Source organism: Rana temporaria, chromosome 4 (assembly GCF_905171775.1).
Source record: "Rana temporaria chromosome 4, aRanTem1.1, whole genome shotgun sequence".
NCBI classification, from domain to species: domain Eukaryota; kingdom Metazoa; phylum Chordata; class Amphibia; order Anura; family Ranidae; genus Rana; species Rana temporaria.
In genome coordinates, this window is record NC_053492.1 from 154,509,366 (window position 1) to 154,532,356 (window position 22,991).

Sequence of the window (22,991 nt, forward strand, 5' to 3'; positions counted from 1 at the left end):
TTATAACTCTTGCAGTGTGCTTCATAAACTAACACAGACCTAGGTGGAGAGGAGCCCCTATACCAAAAGCTAAAGCTCTACCAGCTTTTTTGCCATCTATGTCCCATTGGGGGCATGTTCCTTTACTTTTTTGTAAACTAAGATGTGTGATGAAATCACTTCAAAGTTAGTGGAATGCTCTCTTAGACAGATGTCATTTTTACAAGTGTCTCCACTGAATGATTTCTCCTCAATTTCTTAGTTATAGTAGATGTAATACATTAAACGTTGCTTTATTTGAAAACAATATTCTATTTTATAATACTTCTTTAAAGCCTGGGTTCACCCTATAAACGCAAAAAAAAAATTTTTTTTTCTTATACCATAAAATCAGGCATTGTAGCGCGAGCTACAGTATGCCTGTCCCGATTTTTTTATCCCCGTACTCACCTTGTACTCGTACATCGAAGATACCGACTCCCCTCGGGGAATGGGCGTGCCTATGGAGACGGAGGATGATTGACGGCCGGCTCTGGCGTGTCACGCTTCTCCGGAAATAGCCGAAATAGGCTTGGCTCTTCACGGCGCCTGCGCATAGCCTGTGCGCAGGCGCCGTGAAGAGCCGAGACCTACTCCGGCTGTCTTCGGGGAGAGTGACGTGCCAGGGCCGGCCGTCAATCATCCTCCCTCTCCCTAGGCACACCCATTCCCCGCGGGAGCCGAAATCTTTAATGTACAAGTACACAGTGAGTACGGGGGTAAAAAAATCGGGACAGGCATACTGTAGCTCGCGCTACAATGCCTGTCTCGATGGAAAAATGATGTAAGTGAGGGTGAACTACCGCTTTAAGGCCCCATTCACATTTACATTTTTGGGATGGCTGAAAAAGTCCATGTCTGTTAAAGTATTGAGGTGCATAGGTTCTATACAGCAGATCATGGCAACCAGTTCCTCACACAACAACTATACCCAATATTTATTGGCTGATAGGACCTCACACAACAACTATACCCAATATTTATTGGCTGATAGGACCTCACACAACAACTATACCCAATATTTATGGCTGATAGGACCCAACAAACTTTTACAGAAAACATGAAATTGCACATTGTGGGCCAGATTCACGTAGAATCGCGGCGGCGTAACGTATCCTAGATACGTTACACCGCCGCAATTTTTCATTGCAAGTGCCTGATTCACCAAGCACTTGCGATGAAAACTACGCCCGTGCCCTCCGGCGCAAGGCGGGGCAAAATGGGCGTGTGCCATTTAAATTAGGGCGCTCCCGCGCTGGACCTACTGCGCATGCTCCGTTTCCTAACTCCCGCCGTGCTTTGCGCGCCGTGACGTCATTTTTTTGAACGGCGACGCGCGTAGCGTACTTCCGTATTCCCGGACGGCTTACGCAAACGACGTTAAATTTTGAATTTCGACGCGGGAACGACGGCCATACTTTAGACAGCAATACACTTGCTGACTAAAGTTAGGGCACCAAAAAACGACTAACTTTGCGACGGGAAACTAGACTAGCGGCGACGTAGCGAACGCGAAAAACCGTTGTGGATCCGCCGTAACTCCTAATTTGCATACCCGACGCTGGTTTACCACGCAAACTCCCCCCAGCGGCGTCCGCGGTACTGCATCCTAAGATCCGACAGTGTAAAACAATTACACCTGTCGGATCTTCTGGCTATCTATGCGTAACTGATTCTATGAATCAGTCGCATAGATAGAAACAGAGATACGACGGCGTATCAGGAGAAACGCCGTCGTATCTCATTTGTGAATCTGGCCCTAAATGCATAACACACATGTAAATGTAAATCCAGCCTAAAGCACACTTTTCATTTTTCATGTGTCCAAAATGCAGAATTATAATCTACAGACATAATATCCATCTGCTGGAACCTCATATCATTACTTTATGATAACCAACCTGTAACAAAAAAAATACAAAAACAACAGTTCCAATTCTTCCAATCTATTACGAGTTCTTTCTTTCTTTCAACAGCAAGCTCCTGAATACAGGAAGAAAATGTAACAGACCTTCCATCATTTTATTTCCGATTGCTCATCCAGAGTCCAGAACTGTACACATGATGACAGGGATTTACAATCTGTTTACATCAGATGGTAATGACAAATGGATAACTAGAATCTTGCCATCCTGTTTCCCCTGGCACATATTCATCTTTATTTGTGCTTTTTGTTCTTTTATGATTTGGCTCTTCACTGATATTTACAGAATGCAGCACACATTGTAAAACAAACCACTTGTCTCCCGATTCAATAAAAATGTGCAATGTGTAAACATGCAACTAATTAGATACAGACACTTTGGAACGCCAATAAGGCTTAATAACCTACTGCAATTAGTATATACTGTATCATGATGCATGAATATTGGCAGACGTTTGTACCCAATGAATTAAACAATTACTAGTATATTCGCATTTAGCAACCATACAACCTTCTTCATTAATTACGGGTAACTGAAACTGATGTACATTTTCAGATTTAATAATCAAACTATAGGCAATTATAGTTCATTATTGTACCACAAATTTCTCAAAATAGCAAATGACGGCAAAAAAACTGCAACAGTTTATGTATTTAGTGTGCTTTTCTATATAGACAGATGTTTGTCTTTCTATACCAAAGCCAGTCAGTTTATATAGCAGGTCATCACTTTTAACAAGATGCCAATTTCAAATGAATTAACTGTTTTCTCATATATAATTGTAAAATGCATATTTACATGAAGAACTGTGAAGTAAAAGACATGAGCTGGCATAGAAAGAGGGGGATGATTGCCTCTGACTGCAAGTTTCTCAATTACTGTTCTGCTCACTTTTCTCCTTGCTGGAGGGAAAGCTGTGCCGGGGGACCTGCAGTACAAAGATCTCCTTGCTTAAAAGAGAAGTATCGTTTTTTTTTTAACCCATCATACTTACATCATACTTACCTAAGTGGATGCAGCATCAACAGATCTGAATTAATAAAAAAACAAAGTCCTGCCTCTATCATGGGGATGCCCTCCACACAGAGACACAATGCAGAACATAGTAAAGTAAGTCAGTAACGGAAAAATTAGCTTTGGAGAGTCCAGGGGCAATATGGATGACTAGGCCTTTGCCCTCAGCTCCACTGATCAGGACCTTAAATTTGTACTGGACAACTTTCTTATTAGAAACTGCTTCTACAGCTGTAACCAGATGGAATGATCAATACCTGATGGATCCATCAAATTAATCTTAGTGCAGCTGATGGTCCAAAAGGACTTTAACCCCTTTCTTAAACAAATGTAGCAGCTTTTCATCAATGCAAAGAGGTAAAGCAGTTAAATCAGGTGGAATTATTCCATAGTTCCCACTTATCTAGCACTTCACGCGTAGGCCCCTTTCACACGGGGTGGATCAGTAATGATCCGCCCCGTGAACCTCCGCTTGCTCAACGGGGATCACTCCGTTGATCCCCGCTGAGCCGGCGGATGACAGGGCGGTCCCTGCACACTTTGCAGGGACCGCCCTGTCTTTTCTCCACTCTCCCCTATGGGGGGATCGGATGAACATGGACCGTCTGTCCGTGTTCACCCGATTCGATCCGCCAGATGGATGGAAAAGTAGGTTTTTCCTCCGTCACACTTTGGCGGATCGGAGCGGGTCAGATGTCAGCGGGCATGTCACCGCTGACATCCGCGGCTCCATAGAGGAGCACGGAGCGCCCGTTCAGGTCCGCCTAAAGAACTGGCAGGCGGACCTGAACGGGCCGCCTGTGTGAAAGAGCCCTTAAAGTAGGTTTCTACCTTCCCCATAGTGATTCTCTTTGGGTGTCGGAAATAAGAACAGGAGCTCTCAGTGTGTGCAGAAGAATGTGCCAGTGACACAACAAGGCACAATTCATCCTGTCGTCACTTTATAATGCTTATAGTAACTCATCAGATGAGTAAACAAGCAAGTATGTTACAGGAAGGAGATTTTAATAAAAAATTTACTGTTGGCTTCTTTTATGTAGCCTACCATGCTGTCATTAAAATGCTACTCATATACAGTTAGGTATAATGGTAGGTTTTTTTTAACAGTGAAAGAGAAAAACTACAGAAAAATTCAGAAAAACGCATTTCAAAAAATGTATAAATTGATTTGCATTTTAATGAGTGAAATAAGTATTTGACCCTTTCGCAAAACATGACTTAGTACTTTCTGGCAAAACCCTTGTTGGCAATCACAGAGGTCTGATGTTTCTTGTACTTGGCCACCAGGTTTTCACACATCTCAGGAGGGATTTTTTCCCTCCCCTCCTTGCAGATCCTCTCCAAGTCATTAAGGTTTCAAGGCTGATGTTTGGTAGCTCGAACCTTCAGCTCCCTCCACACATTTTCTATGGGATTAAGCTAGGCCACTCCAAGACCTTAATGTGATTCTTCTTGAGCCACTCCTTTGTTGCCGTGGTCATGTGTTTTGGGTCAATGTCATGCTGGAATACCCATCCACGACCCATTTTTAATGCCCTGGCTGAGAGAATGAGGTTATCACCCAAGATTTGATAGTACATCCATCGTCCCTTTGAATTTGTCATGACCCCTTAGCAGAAAAACACCCCCAAAGCATAATGTTTCCACCTCCAAGTTTGATGGTGGGGATGGTGTTCTTGGGGTCATAGGCAGCATCCCTCCTCCTCCAAATGTGGCGAGTTAAGTTGATGCCAAAGAGCTTGATTTTGGTCTCATCTGACAACAGCGCTTTCACCCAGTTCTCCTCTGAATCATTTAGATGTTCATTAGCAAACTTCCAACGGACCTGTACATGTGCTTTCTTGAGCAAAGGGACTTTGTGGGTGCTGCAGGATTTTAGTCCTTCACAGCCTAGTGTGTTACCAATTGTTTTCTTGGTGACTAGGGTCCCAGCTGCCTTATCATTGACACGCATGTACCATGTAGTTCTGGGCTGATTCCTCACTATTCTCATGATGATTGAAACTCCACAAAGTGAGATCTTGCATGGAGCCCCAGATTGAGGGAGATTGACAGTTATGTGTTTCTTTCATTTGTGAATAATCGCACCAACTGTTGTCATCCTCTCACCAAGCTACTTGGCGATTGTCTTGTAGCAAATTCCAGCCTTGTGTAGGTCTAGAATCTTGTTCCTGACATCCTTGGACAACTCTTCTATCTTGGCCATGGTGGAGAGATTGAAATTTGAATGATTTATTGATACTTATTTCACTCATTAAAATGCACATCATTTTATAACTTTTTTTAAATGCATTTTTCTGGATATTTTTGTTGTTAGTCTGTCTCTCACTGTTAAAATAAACCAATCATTAAAATTATAGACTGATTATTTATTTGTCAGTGGGCAAACATACAAAATCAGCAGGGGATTAAATACTTTTTTCCCCTCACTGTAGCATATTTTTTATCCTACATTATGAAAATGTAAGAAATAGAAAATGTAAGAGCTGTAACTTTGGGGTTCACCATAGCAGCTACCACTTATAAACCTGCAGTGGTAATTGTGGCTTAACCAGAAAGGGAAGGCATCAAGTATATGTATTTTTGACACACAAGAAAACAAACCTTTCCTTCAAGTTCCTCATTCTTGTTCTGTAGCATCTTTATAACTTCGCTATGCCTTTGTCTTTCGATCTCAACTTCCATAATGGCTTCTTCAAGAAGCCTTTGCTTTGTTTCCTCAAGCTTCTGTATGAACCTCTGACGTTGATTCTCCAGTTCATTCTGGATCTATAGAATGAAATGTACAATACTGTAAACACCATGCTAACATCAAGATATGTGTGTTTCTTCGAAAAATACATTCATACAATAATAATTACTGGTATCTAAACAATAATTTATATGACAAATCAATATATTAAAGTTTATATCTACTTATCTTGAATATTTAATATACAGAAGCCAAACATTGATCACCATATCTATTTAAAATATATAGATATTAGAATGATTTTATATATTTTATTATAGCTTCATATGGATTCATTAACCTCCCTAGCGGTATGATTATTTCAGAAAAAAGGTGCTGAAAGCGGTACCATTATTTGCAAGGAAATTTGGCGTTTTATACTGTAGGCCTGTAATTTTTAGGAATAACTCACTTAAATCTGTCCAAACAAGAGTCTAGTAGGCATCCCGGGTATGATTTTTTAAAAAAAACAAAATTATAAATTATAATATAATAAATAATTATAAATAATTATAACAAATAATAATATAATTATAATAAAAATTATTCAATAATGCAATCAACTCAAAATCACTGAAATTTGCTCAGTTGCAGAATTGTCGCTGTCATTACTTTTATTTTTTTTATAACGAATTTCCCCACAAATCGCTATCGCACAATTCTGCAAGTGATTATAATTTATTATCGCTGTTTTCTAGCTGCTCTAAAACCATTTTTGACATAAAGGGACACTTTGGTTGCTATGGACAATCTACAGTTTGCAGGCAGAAAGAACAGTATTTATAATATAAAAGTACATGTAGGGCACTGGGCAGACCACTAGGGACAAGGGGGGTGTGTATTTTTTACATACAGTACTGTAATCTATAAGATTACAGTATACTGTATGTAATGTGTTGTTTACCTTTTTGAATTTGACGCCGTTCTCGCTCCCGTGCGTCGTAACGTCGCAGGGAACGGAGATCAGCGGCACACAGAGGCACTGTGTGAATCGAGCGAGCACCCACTCGCTCACACAGCGCGGTGGCATCGCTGGATCCAGGGACAAGGTAAGTAAACCAAGCCTGTGGATTCAGCGAGGCGAGCCCGAATCTGACTCTGGGTTACCGAGCGCAGCACAAAAATGTAACCCCGAGTCAGACTCGGGAATACCGTCAGGGGGGTTAAGCCAAAAAAAAAAAAAAAAAAGGGACAAGGATGTTAAATATGTCCTAATGGGGGAGAAAAATAGAAGGAAGGGATAAAATACGTGTTTAGATGGAACGAGTCCCGCCAATATAACCAAAACACAAGGGAAAGGGGAAGGATGGGGAGAAAGGGAAAGAGGGGGAGAAAGGGAAAGAGGGGGAGGGGTATTGGATGGGCGGGGGAAGGGGGGGAAAGGGTGAAAGGGGGGGAGTGGGAGGAAAAGGGAGGGTAAGGAAGGGAAAAAGGGGGAAAGAAAGGGGAAAAAAGAAAAAGGAAAAAGAGGGGAAAAAAGGGAGCAAAACAACAATAAAGAAAAAGACTCATGTAGTGGGGGTAAGGAGGCAGAAGAGAAAAATAATTATAATGTTTATAAAAACGGTTTATAGCTCAGCATTTCATTCAGTGCAGGATAAGTTGTTGCCTTCAAAGAAAAAAATCTGTGACTCTAGTTGCAAAAGTTTTTGGTCATTACTAACATGGCGACTGATTGGAGTTTTCATCCTACGTTTTTTTATCAAGGATATATGATCGTTTATTCTTTTGAAGAAAGGACGTTTAGTTTTTTCTATGTAGAAGGAGTTGCAGGCACATTGCATCAAATAGACTATGCCAGGAGTCTGACAAGTCACTCTATGTTTATATTTGTGAATACAACCATTTGGTAGTCTGACTTCATTACTATTTAATAAAAAACGACAATTGTCACATTTTTTGGAAGAAAAAGAACTTGGAGATGCAGTAATTAAAGATGGAATTTTGGCAGACGGTCTTTCAATGACTTGGCATATCTGTAAGTGATTTGCGGCTCCTTTTCTACATATTTACAAACTATGGGATCTGCCAATAAAAGTGGCCAATATTTGTTAATAATTTGCCTCACCTGCTTATGCTGTTTGCTATATGATATGATTATAATTCTCACAGATTGGGAATTACATTTAATTTTTTTCTGATGAATTAACGTATCCCTGACATGAGCCTTAGCTTTTTTAAAGGCTTTCTTCAAAGTATTGTGAGTATATCCTTTATCATGAAGAAATTACACTTTGCTACAATGTAAAGTAGTGATTGTACAGCTTGAATAACAGTGTAAATTAGCTGTCCCCTCAAAATAACGCAACACACATGTCTAAAACACTGGCAACAAAAGTGAGTACACCCCTAAGTGAAAATGTCAAACTTGGGCCCAATTAGCAATTTTCCCTCCCCGGTGTCATGTAACTCGTTAGTTTTAAAAGGGTGTGAATGGGGAGCAGGTGTGTTAAATTTGGTGTTATCGCTCTCACTCTCTCATACTGGTCATTGGAAGTTCAACATGGCACCTCATGGCAAAGAACTCTCTGAGGATCTGAAAAAAATTATTGTTGCTCTACATAAAGATGGCTGGCCTAGGCGATAAGATTGGCAAGACCCTGAAACTGAGCTGCAGCATGGTTACCAAGACCATACAGGACAGGTTCCACTCAGAAAAGGCCTCGCCATGGTCGACCAAAGAAGTTGAGTGCACGTGCTCAGGGTCATATCCAGCGGTTATCTTTGGAAAATAGATGTTAGCAGTTTTAAGATTTAAGTTGCTGGTTTGTTTTACTTTTCGGTGAGCTTAGCAGCAACATACTCCCAACAGAATGCCCTGTAACTCTCAATGATCATTTCCATGGAAAGCCAAATGATTGTGTCTTCCTACCTCGATAAATTCTTCATAATGTTAAATAACTAATAACCAGGATGTCTATTATGTGACATCTGTCTTGTGGGATAGGCTGAAGACACAAACAACCACCTACTTTTGGAGATTTCCAGTAATAAAACAATTGGAGCTTCTCAGATTTATGGAGTAGAAACAATAGTGCCAACCCATAACAGAATCATAATTTTGGGGAATTGGACCATTAGCTAATGCAAGAGGAAACAAGTGGATGGCTAAAATAAGGGGAAATCAAGATGGTGATTATAGAATCAAACAGTGAGTTCTCTATTGATAAGACCAGGTAGGCGTAATGCAGGCCAGACATGCACAATGCACAAAATGTAGTTTGTAATATTACTAGCACAGTGAGAACATGCTCATCATACTGTGAGAAAAATGTGGGTTTTGAACACATAACACAGGAAATCTAAAATTACATTCAATCTCTGAGTACTGAACCAACAGCACATAAATTATCAAAAGCCCCTAAACTTAAATGTGTGTTCTGCAAACTGACAGAAAATAAGATTTTTCTGGTTTGTTCCATTACTCACATATATATAAATAGTCCTGTGTTTAAAGCTCTTCATAAGCCCCCCCCCCCCCAAAAAAATGGATCTTGCTCCTCTAAAGCATGTTATATGACACAGTGCTTGTCCTGTGTCATTTGGCCCTCTGTAACACCTAGAAAACCTGTCTGATCCTTCCAGTTTCTCCCCACCCCTCTTTAAACTGACTACAGTGTACCATGGCTGCTGAGACCAGACACTGTGGTCAGTTTACACGCCTCTGTAATCAGCAGCCTGCCATCTGCTCTCCTCTCTGCTCCTGTGTCCCCCTCCCACCTACCCTCTCTGTCTGTGTGTGAGCCGCCCCTCCCCCATCCCACTGCTCTCATAACACTAACCTGTATACACCATCAGCATTGCCTCCTGTTGCCGTTTCCCCCTCTGTGAACAATTTATAAAGATAAATGCTGTAAATACCTCATTTAAGAGCCGAGATTGTGATCACATGACCAGCCAGCTCTCTCCTCCTCTTCATCTCCCCTCTAGACTGACATCAGCAGAGGAATCTAAGCCCCGCCCACTGCATCTCTCAGAGGAGGAAAGGAGAAAGCTGGCAAGTCATGTGATCGCAATCTCAGCTGTGAAGTTAGGTATTTATAGCACTTATTTTTATAAATCACACACAGAGAGGGATACTACAATAGGAGGCAGTGCTGATGGTGTATACTGGTTAGAGTGACTTAACAACCACTTTAACTGACAGGATCATAATTTTTTATGCACTTTTCAGTAAAGGACTAAAGGGTTCAATGTTCTCAGTAAGGGTATGTCAACAACCATCAATTAAAACTATTATTTACTGTTTCTTATCATATAAGATTTATAAGTCTTCTAGAATTGACTCTTGGAAACATAGAAAAGTGATGGCAGAAAAAACCATTTTTTTTCGTTAACTTTATTGTCTATAGAGTATAGATCTATGTTTGTCCCAAGCATGTTTGAAGCCATTTACTGTTGACTGTCTCACTACCAATCACTCTTAACCTCCCTGGCCGTATGATTCTTTCAGAAAAAATATGCTGAAAGCGGTACCATTATTTGCAAGGAAATTTGGCGTTTTATATTGTAGGTCTGTCATTTTTAGAAATAACTCACTTAAATCTGACCAAACAAGCTTCTAATAGGCATCCCGGGTATGACATTTTTTTAAAAACAAAATTATAAATTATAATATAATAAATAATTATAAATAATTATAACAAATAATAATATAATTATAATAAAAATTATTCAATAATGTAATCAAATCAAAATCACTGAAATTTGCTCAGTTGCAGAATTGTTGCCGTCATTATTATTTTTTTTTTATGACGAATTTCCCCACAAATCGCTATCGCACAATTCTGCAAGTGATTATAATTTATTATCGCTGTTTTTTAGCTGATCTAAAACTATTTTTGACATAAAGGGACACTTTTGGTTGCTATGGACAATCTACAGTTTGCAGGGAGAAAGAAACGTTTTTATTATATAAAATGACATGCATGACACAGGACAGACCACTAGGGACAAGGGGGGTGTGTTTTTTTTACATACAGTACTGTAATCTATAAGATTACAGTATACTGTATGTATAGTGTTTGTTTACTTTTTTGAATTTGGCGCCGTTCTCCGTCCCCGTGCGTCGTAACGTCGCAGGGAACGGAGATCGGCGTCACACGGAGGCACTGTGTGAATCGAGCAAGGTCCTGCTCGCTCACACAGCGCGGTGGCATCGCTGGATCCAGGGACAAGGTAGGTAACTTTGCCTGTGGATCTAGCGAGGCAAGCCCGAGTCTGACTCGGGGTTACCGCTCGCAGCAGGAAAATCTAACCCCGAGTCAGACTCTGGAACACCGCCAGGCAGGTTAATACATTTTGTCCCCCAGGCCTTTCACAATTTTGGTTCCCTGTCTCTGGACCTGTTCTATTTGATCAATACCTTTCTGTAAGTGAGGTCTCCAGAACTGGACGCACTGGGGGAGATTTACTAAAACTGGAGCACACAGAATCTTGTACAGCTGTGCATAGTAACGAATCAGCTTCTAGGTTTTATTGTCAAAGCTTAAAGTGTTACTAAACCCACAAAAATAAAATCTGTCTGTAAATGCAGAATACCATGCTTGCTATAGTGCATGCTGTCGAACTTAAGGGGTTAATCCTCTGTATTTTGTAAAAAGTAGGGATGTTCCGATACCGTTACCAATACCGAGCATTTCCCCGAGTACTTGTTCCTGGGGGGAAATGCTCAGATGCTTCACCCGATACCTGGCCATTCAGGGTGATCGGTGCGGCAGGGGAGTTGCAAGCACTGATCTGCCCCCTTTTCAGCTGTTTTGGTTAAAGTTATACAGCGGTGATCGGTGCTTGTAACTCCCCCCAAAGCCGCACCGATCACCGCTGACTGTCCCCCTCCATGCTGTCTTCCCCCCCTCCGTGTTGTCTTCTCCCCCCCTCCGTGTTGTCTCCCCCCTCCGTGCTGTCCCCCCCACCTCCGTGCTGTCTTCTCCCCCCTCTGTGCTCCATGCTGTCTTCTCCCCCTCTGTGCTGTCTTCTCCCCCCTCCGTGCTCCGTGCTGTCTTCTCCCTCCTTCGTGCTCCGTGCTTTTTCCTCCCTCCCCCCCAGTGCTGTCTTCTCCCCCCTCCGTGCTGTGTTTAGTCCCTTTCTCTGTCTTAAAGGGGAGATGTCAGAGGTCTGTTAAGACCCCTGATATCTCACCAAAGACCCCAACAGGGCTGATTAAAAAAAGAAAAGAAAATTGCAATAAATAATAAAATAAATAAATAAATGAAAATAAAAACACTCACTGACAATCCACTCCCCCCACCCCCTAAAAAAAAGAAAAAAAATCACTGTAAAAAAAAAAAAAAAAAATACTGCCACTGCCACTGCCACATGACATTAAAAAAAATATCGGTAATCGGTATCGGCGAGCACTTGAAAAAAAGTATCGGTACTTGTACTCAGTCTCAAAAAAGTGGTATCGGGACAACCCTAGTAAAAAGGCTTTTTGATTTTGTATGCACAGATCCTCCGTCTCCTGCGGGGTCTCTCTACGCAAGGCCAGATAAGACCCAGTCAAATTGGTCACCCTGCACACACTCAGTTTGGTCTCTATTGCTGGAGAGAATATTTCCTTGTTGAGCTGAGTTTTTCAGGCCACATGATATTGACATCACACATGTGGGTGTGTCTACAGATCCTAAATGACAGCCCAGTCCCTCCCTCCTCCTCCATACCCAGTAACTGAAAAATAACTCAGTTGGTGGGATGTCACATCTTGATTGATGGATGGAAGTTAGAAGCTGATTAGTTATTAAGCCCAGCTGCATCAGACTCTATATGCACCCGTTTTAGTAAATCTCCTATACAGGGGAAACAGAACCCTCTGTCCTCCTGCTGGTTATCCTTCTAGTGATGCATCCTACAATTTTTTTTTCAAAAGGAGTCTATTCTCACTCCTAAAGGAGATTTTGGTACTTGGAATGTACAGACTAGTAGCTTTAGAAAATCATCAGCAGATAGTAGTATATTGAGGACTGCCAGTTGTCCCCCCTTTCTAAGAAAACTTAGATAAATTACCCAAGAGAAATCATCCAAGTTAGATGATAAAACAACAACAAAATGAATCAGGCTTCTCCAAAGTGTATTTTTTTCTACAGCCTATAGTAGGGAAAATAATAAAATTGTGAAAATTATTAGGTACAGTAGGGTTGATTTACTAAAACTGGAGAGAGCAAAATCTGATGGATCTCTACATAGAAACCAATTTCCAGGTTTAGTAGACTCCAAGGGGAGTCTACTAAACCTGGAGATCACATAATTTGGTGCAGTTCTGCATATAAACCAATCTCCAGGTTTAGTAGACTCCCCTTGGAGTCTGTGATATGTTCTCCCATTCTCTTTTTCAAAGGCCTCATAGTGCATCCAACATATTGTTTCTTACACATGGCACACTTTTGTCGCAGTTCTTTTGTACTTTATAGTATATATTTTCTTCATTGTTATAGAGATAAACTCTTTTCCCATTGTAGTGAGCCACACAGATTTACTAATTTTAGTTTCTAAAAAAATAACTTGGGCGCAAAACTGTGCTTAAAATGTCGGAGTTCCCTTACTGATACATCTGATACCTTCAGTCAGTACTTGTGAATATATTCGGAATCAGTTTTGAGGATAGACAAAGTTTTTTTTTACTAAAACTGGAGAGTGCAAAATCTGGTGCAGCTCTGCATGGCAGCCAGTCAGTTCCTAACTTCAGCAAAAAACTGGAAGCTGATTGCAAAATTTGATGCAGCTCAGCTTCCATTTTTTTTTTTGTCGAAGCTTAATTGAACAAGCTGATGTTAGAAGCCGATTGGCTGCCATGCACAGCTACACTAGATTCTGAGTGCTCCGGTTTTATTAAATCTTAAAGGTGTTGTAAAGGTTCATGTTTTTTCACCTTAATGCATTCTATGCAATAAGGTGAAAAAACATCTGATGTTTGCCGGCCCCCCAGCCCCCCTGCTTATTTACCTGAGCTTTCGAAAGTCCCGCGTCGTGAACGAGCAGGCTTCTCGACCAGGGTTTTCGGGCTCTTCTCGGCTCATTCATTGGATATTTGATAGCAGTGCAGCCATTGGCTCACACTGCTGTCAATCAAACCAATGACACGGCACACCGAGGGGCCGGGCTGAGTGATACAGTGGGCGGCTATAGCCGCTGGCTTTATCACAGGAGTGCGCCCACCAGCTAACCCCCTTGGGAGAGAGCTTCCCATAAGAGGGGGTTAGCTCTTGTGGGGAGGAGCCGAGACAGCCGCCGAGGGACCCCAGGAGACCAGGATCTGGCCACTCTGCAAAGCGAGCTGCACAGTGGAGGTAAGTATGACATGTTTGTATTTTAGTTTTTAGTTTTTTTTATATTTGAACCTTTACAACCCCTTAAACTTGTCCATGTAATGTCTCTAGGAATTTTTAAACCAGCATGGGAAGAGTTAGCAGTGTTCTATTTCCAGACTATTGACAGAGTGGTTATTGGATTAAAACAGGCTGATGTAGGAGCCAGCTTTTTGTCTGGGGAAGCTTTTTGGAGTTATCATTTAGGTGCTAAAATGCCAGAATGTCTCAGTTATCACTGGGATATTGATTTTTTTTACAGGATATTAAAGACAAATTGTGTATGTATATATTTTTTTATTGTGTGTATATTCTAGTATAAAGAGTTTTAAACAATAAAATCATCATTGAAAAAAATAATAAATGCATATATTTTTGCAGGAAAAAAATGTGTATGTATTAATTATTTTCACAGAAGCCTGTAAAACATTGCGCCTACAATCAGTGGATCCTGTGTGCAATGCCAGGCTCCTGTAGACTCTTTCTCTAGGTTCCTGCCCATATTGAGGTATGGAATTTCAGTTCGAGAGATGGAATGGACTAATGCGGCGTACACACGTCCGTTTTTAATGTGCTATCTCCATTACAAATGCTAGTTTTACCAGAATGAGTGCCCCCGTCTCATAACTTGCTTCTGAGCATGCGTGTTTTTTTCCCATCGTTAAAGCCTACACACGACCGTTTTTCACGACGTGAAAAACGACGATGTGAAAAATTATGAGAAAAATTAGAGAATGTTCTACATTTTTAATGCCCATTTTTCACGACGAGAAACATGCTCTGGAGCCTACACACGGTCGTTTTTAATAATCAATTAAAAAAATTGCATTTTTCTCGTCATGAAAAACGGTCGTGTGTACACGGCATAAGGCTGGATTCACACCTATGCAGTTTTAGTGCTTTTTTCATTTTGCATTTGCACTACAAAACGTGTTCCATAGGAAACTATGTTAAATGGACTGTAGTGCAGATCTGCTAAAAGCACTAAAACTGCATAGGTGTGAATCCAGCCTAAAAGTCCCTTCCAAAAATCTCTGTGAAGGAATGATGCGGCCGTGAGGGTGGAGCCCCGCACCATCACACCAATTTCAAATGTAGCAGTGGAGGAACCCCTGCATGCTATCACAGGGGGTTGGAGGGGGGTTTGCTTAGTACTATGGTAAATATTACACCCTAAATATAGGTGTAACATGTTGAAAAAGGTGAAGTTAATCTTTAACTCATTTAGCATGCAGATGGTAAATACTTAGTAAACAGGTTGCAATGGGTTACTCCTCATTATACTTTCCAAGGCAGTAAAGCCAAAGGGTGAATTCACACATACTTCTGTGACAGGCATTTTACTGCATTGTAAGATGCCTGTCACTGCAAGGACACACAGGAAACAATTGCTTTCAATGTGTCCCATTGACGATGCAACGCAGCCTAGGGCTGCAATAAAATGCAGACACGCTGCAGCGAATCGCATGGCAATGTATGGCAGCGCATCGCAACTGTGTCCATACAGACACTGCATCCCTAGAGAAAACACAGGCTACCTTCAGGCATCTCCAGCAGCATAAACAAAGTGCTCATTCACAATGTACGGGCCCGCAGCGCCCATGTGAATGAGCCCTTATCAGTAAAGCTTCATGTTATCCAGACAGATGTGCTGATCCATCTTTTTCTGGACTTTTATTTGTAGTGTCGAAGGCCCACGGACTGTGCACACCATTGCAAAGCTGATGGACCCCTGGGAGAGATGTGAGCTGGCCATTTAATTACTATTATTATTTTACAGGTGTAGCGGGTTCATCCTGTCAGAGTCTAATGACAGGCCATCCCCGCCGGAACTTTATTCTTGCTTGTAAATATGTAAGATACCTTTAAGAAAGTTATGCATTGTGGGACTTCAAGTAGCAGGAGATATGGACTCCATTGGAGAAACAGACTACGCTTCCCACAATGCCCTGCATCATTTGACCATGTGACACCTCCACACAGACTTGTGGGGGAGGTTACTTAAGGAAAGGGAGTGGCAGCTTTCGCTCTCTCGGGACCTGCATTCTTCTCCTCTGCGGAGCTGCTGACACAGCACAGCCGTGCTGCTAGGCCAGAAGCCTGGGCCTAAACCCACTGAGAGACCAGCCATCCAGAAGGAAGCAAGACTCCAGTATCCAGCCCGTGTTCCTGGAGATCGAAGAGGCAGCCCAGCTGACAACTGAAACAGTGGAGCACCCTCGTCCGGGATCCTTGTGCTGTGAAGCAGAGATTTACCAACGCGCCTTCTGAGGAGAACTCAGGCGGACCAGGCCTGTCGGGTGAAAGAGCACACGATCAGCTAAACTTCTCATTCTAGACAGACACTCTAGTGCCACCTCACAGACCGGAGACACATGTTGGGCGTTCAGTTAAAACTTAGAGGCCCCTTTACTTTTTGATAGTGTTATGCAGAAGTGACTGACGCTGACAAGCGATCAGTTCACCAACGTTTGCCATCTAAAATACTCTGTTTGGTTAACTTCCTCTTATCGTTCACCACTTGTGGATTATAAATTTAACGTGCACCGACCGGCCACAACATGGACTTTAACTGTTCTGCAGGACTGCCCGCTAGAGGGCGCTCGCGAGCATAGACTGCCTACCTTAGTTTAAGTGAATGGTACCATTCTTAGTTTAGGTCTTTTCATTGATGTCAATTGCTGATTCCTGCAAGGGCCCTTGCAGAATCATAGTGAGCCTTTATCTAACAGTTGTTTATTTGTGATTCAACTATATGTTTCTTTAAGTTCACACAAAGTAAACTTACTCTTTCTCATTTAAATATATTTATCGAGTGAAGTGTATTTTCTAGTCTTGAGGGATCATCCATAAAAGCGGGTAATACTATTGTTACATTATTACTGCATGTTGTGTGCCTGCTATTGTGACTCCAGCCCAGCAGGGGTCACAATACCTTACCCACCAGACTTCTGATGTGTCAAGGGAGGGTTAGAGCCATTTAAATAGGGGGTGAGCCAACAAAAGAGAGTAGATCCCAACAACAACCAGCGGCTCCTGAGGGGGTAGCGCTACACAGGATTTATATGGCGCCAACAGTTTGCAGCGCTTTACTACATGAGGGCAGACAATACAGTTACAATACATTTAATATGTTTTTGCCTCTGTGTGCTACAGAAAAGATTTAGTGAGTAACATATTAACTTAAATAATGTATATTTCCACATACATTGTCCTCTGGAGCAGGTGTCACAGTTGTGTCAGAAATGAGAAGACACAGCGAGCAATGATTGACGCTGACTAATCCGATCCTGTGTGATTTGTGTTCAAACATCACATTTTCCCATAGGCAAACAGGTGAACCAGGGGACAAAAAAAAAAGGCTGGACAACAATGGTGGGGAGTGTATGATGTCATCATCAATTACTGTAATCAAACCAATTATAATTAGGTGTGAATGTCTCCGTGTGCTTACTTCAATTATATGTGTATTCCTGTTCTGCATGCAATATAATTAAATAAAAGGCCCAAAGTTCAGTGAACAAAAGTTGATGCTAATTACGTTGCTCATATTTGCCATTCCTTGCCTGAACTCCCTTTAGGTTTCTACTGAGCTGAGACCATTCAAGGAAGGAATGCATTTTTCTGCCCCTGCGTTCCCGTCATAGCGTTCTGCCCCTGCGTTCCCGTCATAGCGTTCTGCCCCTGCTTTCCCGTCATAGCGTTCTGCCCCTGCGTTCCCGTCATAGCGTTCTGCTCCTCCTCCCTGTCTGTTTTACAGGCTCACGCTGGGAGCTTAGGAGGGGTTGTCCATCTGTTCTTCAGGCATCATGCTGGCAGCATGGGGGGGGGGGGGGGTTTGTCACGCTGGCAGTTTTCCTTGCATTGCTGCAATTTGTCTTAGCATCCTGCGTTGTCTGTCATGGCGTTTCTGCCCCTGCGTTTTTCTGTCATGGCGTTTCTGCCCCTGCGTTTTCTGTCATGGTGTTTCTGCCCCTGCATTTTCTGTCATGGCATTTCTGCCCCTGCATTTTTCTGTCATGGCGTTTCTGCCCCTGCGTTTTTATGTCATGGCGTTTCTACCCCTGTGTTTTTCTGTCATCGTGTTCCTGCCCCTGCGTTTTTCTGTCATGGCATTTCTGCCATGGCGTTTCTGCCCCTGCGTTTCTGTCATGGTGTTTCTGTCATGGCGTTTCTGTCATGGAGCTTCTGCCATCGCGTTTTCTGTCATGGCGTTTCTGCCCCTGCGTTTTCTGTCATGGCGTTTCTGCCCCTGCGTTTTCTGTCACAACTTGGTAGGCGCAGGGGGGGGTGTTTCAGTCCTTGGGTCTGGCGTTCCAGATGCCATGGATCCTCGGCACTCCCAGCAGTTGGATGTTCCCCTCTGTCAGCGCCACACTGGGCTGTCATGCGTTTCTGGCCCAGCATTTGCTGTCATGCGTTTCTGGCCCAGCATTTGCTGTCATGCGTTTCTGGCCCAGCATTTGCTGTCTCAGCGTTTCTGGCCCAGCATTTGCTGTCTCAGCGTTTCTGGCCCAGCATTTGATGTCTCAGCATTTCTGGTCCGGCATTTCTGGCCCGGAATTTCTGTCTCAGCGTTTCTGGCCCAGCGTTTCTGTCTCAGCATTTCTGGCCCGGAATTTCTGGCCCAGCATTTCTGTCTCAGCGTTTCTGACCCAGCATTTCTGTCTCAGTGTTTCTGTCCCGGCGTTTCTGTCCCAGCATTTCTGTCTCAGCGTTTCTGGCCCGGCATTTCTGTCTCAGCATTTCTGTCTCAGCATTTCTGGCCCAGCATTGTTGTCATGCGTTTCTTGCTGCTCCAGCATTTTGTCATGCGTTTCTTGCTGCTCCAGCATTTTGTCATGCGTTTCTGGCCCGTCGTTCAGTTTCACGTTTCTGGCCCGTCGTTCAGTCTCACGTTTCTGGCCCGTCGTTCAGTCTCACGTTTCTGGCCCGTCATTCAGTCTCACGTTTCTGGCCCGTCATTCAGTCTCACGTTTCTGGCCCGTCGTTCAGTCTCACGTTTCTGGCCCGTCGTTCAGTCTCACGTTTCTGGCCCGTCGTTCAGTCTCACGTTTCTGGCCCGTCGTTCAGTCTCACGTTTCTGGCCCGTCGTTCAGTCTCACGTTTCTGGCCCGTCGTTCAGTCTCACGTTTCTGGCCCGTCGTTCAGTCTCACGTTTCTGGCCCGTCGTTCAGTCTCACGTTTCGTTGGTTACCGTGTCTCATTGTACTTTGTCCCTGTTGCAACCAGGGTTAGTTAGCTAGGGCTCATTTCTCGGGATCTATCACGTCTACAGATCCATAAGGGCTGAGGTTTCGTTTTAACGATTGTTGACCACAATCTTCTCGCCCGTATACCATACGTCACACGATGCACGTTCATTCATTGCACCTGTACGATTACCCACCACGTTCCGTGGGTACACTAGCCCTGAGTGTTCAGTTTAGCTGCCTGTGTCTGTGCTGCAGGTTACTCGGGCTCACTCGCCACTCACACCAGGGTGGGGGGCTGTCATCAGGTTCATTCATGCGCAGTGGTCTTGTCGTTTGGTGTTGTTTCATGTCTGGTGGTCTGTTGTCTGTTTCTAGTTTGTGTTCCTTAGCTTGGGCCTGCCGCACATCTCGGTAAATGATTAGCTCACGTTCATCCCTTCAACACGTGGGGGGTTTTAGTACAGGGTGGAACCCCGTCATCAAGGAGTCAGTCCATACTTCAGCACCTGGCGCAGTTGGCTCAGGGAACAGCAGTACGCTTCGGTTGTTTCCAATTTTTGTCCCAGCCACTCTCATCTACCAGCATGGTATAGGGTCTAGGCATTTCTTGTATGCAAGATTCATGTGGCCCAAGCAGGCTCTACGCTACCTGGTACGATTGCAAGTCTGGATGGAGGTTATTGAAGCTCGCGCACTCAGAGGGAGGGTGTCAGCGCGCCCCCAGCTCCTGTTCTTCTTCCATTTCTGTAGGCTAGGTCAGAATCCCCTTGGGTCTGGTCTGGTCTTTCAGGCTTTCGGTTTCATATGTCTGTGCCAGGTATGTTCCTTGTCAGGGGCGGTGTTGGAATCTCCTATGCCCGGTCCTCGGACGAACCTGCTGGAAGTCTTTCCAGGTCGGCACGTGGGCCTCATCACTAAATCGTCAGGTTTGTTTGAAGTATCTTGGCTTAGCAAACAGTCATGCTTTCATCACCAATCAAGCACTGGAGGCAGCTTTTCCAGGGATGCTTGGTCTGGTTTCTTTACCGTCATTCTGAAAGTGGGGGGCCGGGCCACCGGGGTGCCTAATGGCAAGCTCTAATATCATTTGTTACTTCTGGCTGCTCTTTCCTACGAGGATTTTTTCATCAAGGTACTCAGTTTCGGGGGGGGGGGGGGATCGGCATCCACACCAACGTCAACGTCCCTGCATTCACTGCCATCAGCCCTGCTGTTGATAGGGCAGGACAATTGGTGCATTTCGTTCTGCACTCCCATGACCCATTTTCAGTCGACAGTGGGCTAAAGTGCGCTGTCGGCTGACATCACTCAACTGGTCCAGGCGCTAGATTGATCCTTACTTTACAGTCAGGATCCACCTCGATACCTGGACTAGCAGCTGGCTCAGTCTCTCAGCGGGACACTGGGAGACTAAGCCAGCTGCTCCTGCACCTTCCACAGCCCAGCACTCCAGTGAGCATTGGAGGGGCAGAGCAGAGAGCCAGTGAGTGACAGTCACAGCTCTCTGTTCAGAGTGGAGGGGAGAACTGAGCGATCAGCTGTGTTTGATCGCTCAGTTCTCAGTGCAGAGACAGCAGGGGAAATATGCAGCATCGTATAGATGCTACATCCACCTAGGTACTTTTATTTTAACAATACAAAATTTGTATGTATTCCTATGGAGTTTAGAGGAGGACTTTCATTTTAGCTGTTACAACACTACTGTATTATGTGGTAGGTGTAAAATGGCCCCTTGATCAGGAATGGCTTTTGATTTTTACTGTTCCACTCTTTCACCATGCTAACAGCAATGTGTATTTGTTTATCAGAAAGAATACTTCAGGGATATAAAAGAAGTACTTGGTTTTACACATTATGTCATCAGATAAGCAAAGCATGCTAGAACATGTGCCATATGAAAGAGCTACTGAAAAGATACCATCCATCAAGACGAACACACCCATAGGTGCTCCGCCTGTACCTTTGTCTCCCAGCTGTCATCAGACTGCATCCTCTGTTTCAGGCCTTCCTGGAGCTGCTCAATTCTATTCTGATATGAAATCATCTGCAATTCCCTGAAAGAAATGTTAAAAATAACAAGTTATGTAACTGTAATTCATCCAAAGTCAATAAGTCCTGCAATAAATGTACAGAATGAGCACACACACTGCCAGCTGATGCAGGAAAATGGGTAGCACGATGCTGGAAGCAGTTTGGCAGCATTAGGATTAGGGATTTCATGATTATCTCTGCTGTGAGATCTCATGTCTGTTTATGATCAGATCAAATGCATGACATCTTTACAGAGTTCAAACATTCTAGCTTATGCCTGGGGAGCCAGGTTAGATGACAGATCCTGGACCTATTCTGAAACATATCTTAAAGGAAACCTGTCATGAGAGAAACACAAAGGCTACCATTACTGCCTTCTCCTTTCCAAAATTCTTGTCTGGTTGTCATGCTGACCCTCTTGCATCCAGCAGTTGTGCCACTGACCCAGAACAAGCATGCATATAGGAACCTCTGACCTGAACTATCTTTCACGTCAATGTCCCAGAAAGTGTTGAAACCACCAGAAAGAGGTTATACATAGCAGCCCTAGGTTTTTTTTGCTATCGTTTTTTTTTTTGCTGTTTAACCAGTTAAGGACCAGCTGCCACAGTTATACTGCGGCAGGTTGGCTCTCCTGGATGAATCGCCGTAGCTGCACAATGGTCGATTTCAAACCACTAGGGGGAGCGTGTCCGTAGCGCGACAACGGGCACCCGCGATCGCTCCTGAGAGAGACAGAACAGAGATCTGTCACTGTAAACAGACAGATCTCCGTTCTGTCAGGAGAGAGGAGACAGATCTGCTGTTCATATTGGTATAGAACAGCGATCAGTCTCCTCCTCCAGGCAGTCCCATCCCCCCACAGGAGAGCCACCACAGGCGCGCTTCCCTGCCAGTGACATTTATACAGTAATCGGTGCATATTTGTAGCACTGATCGCTCTATAAACATCAATGGTGCCAAAAATGTGTCAAAAGTGTACGATCTGTCCGCCGCAATGTAGCTAAAAATCGCAGATCACCGCCGTTACTAGAAAAAATTGAAAATAATAAAAACGCCATAAAAATGCTATAACTCTTTCCCATAGTTTGTAGACGGTATAACTTTTGCGCAAACCAGATCAAAATATGCTTATTGTGCTTTTTTTTTTATCATAAATATGTAGACGAATACATTATTGGCCCAAACTGAGGAAGAAATTCATTTTTTTATTTAACAAACTTAAGACCCGGGCCATTATGCAGGTTAAGGACCTTGCCCCTTTTTGCGACCGGTTTAACGGACAATTGCACGGTCGTGCAACGTGGCTCCCAAACAAAATTGGCGTCCTTTTTGCTATAATAAATATCCCCCAAAAATATATATAAAAAAAATGTTTCCTCAGTTTAGGCCGATACGTATTCTTCTATCTATTTTTGGTAAAAAAAAATGGCAATAAGCGTTTATCGATTGGTTTGCGCACAATTTATAGTGTTTACAAAATAGGGGATAGTTTTATTGCATTTTTATTAATAATTTTTTTTTTACTACTAATGGCGGCGATCAGCGATTTTTTTCGTGACTGCGACATTATGGCGGACACATCGGACAATTTTGACACATTTTTGGGACCATTATAATTTTCACAGCAAAAAGTGCTATAAAAATGCATTGTTTACTGTGAAAATGGCAATTGCAGTTTAGGAGTTAACCACTAGGGGGCGCTGTAGGGGTTAAGTGTGACCTCATATGTGTTTCTAACTGTAGGGGGGCGGGGCTGGACGTGTGACTTCAT

At 43.2% G+C, this 22,991-nt stretch overlaps 1 protein-coding gene across 2 annotated transcripts in view; it reads right to left on the reverse strand.

Annotated features, from left to right (window-relative positions):
- LEKR1 (leucine, glutamate and lysine rich 1) overlaps window positions 1–22,991 on the reverse strand; it is a 279,264-nt gene that overhangs the window by 8,729 nt on the left and 247,544 nt on the right. For both annotated transcript variants that reach the window (XM_040349234.1, XM_040349235.1), the window contains 2 exons: window positions 21,147–21,240; window positions 5,562–5,726 (listed from right to left, as the gene is read on the reverse strand). In XM_040349234.1, the coding sequence (XP_040205168.1) occupies window positions 5,562–5,726; window positions 21,147–21,240 (259 nt within the window). The remainder of the gene's footprint in view (window positions 1–5,561; window positions 5,727–21,146; window positions 21,241–22,991) is intronic.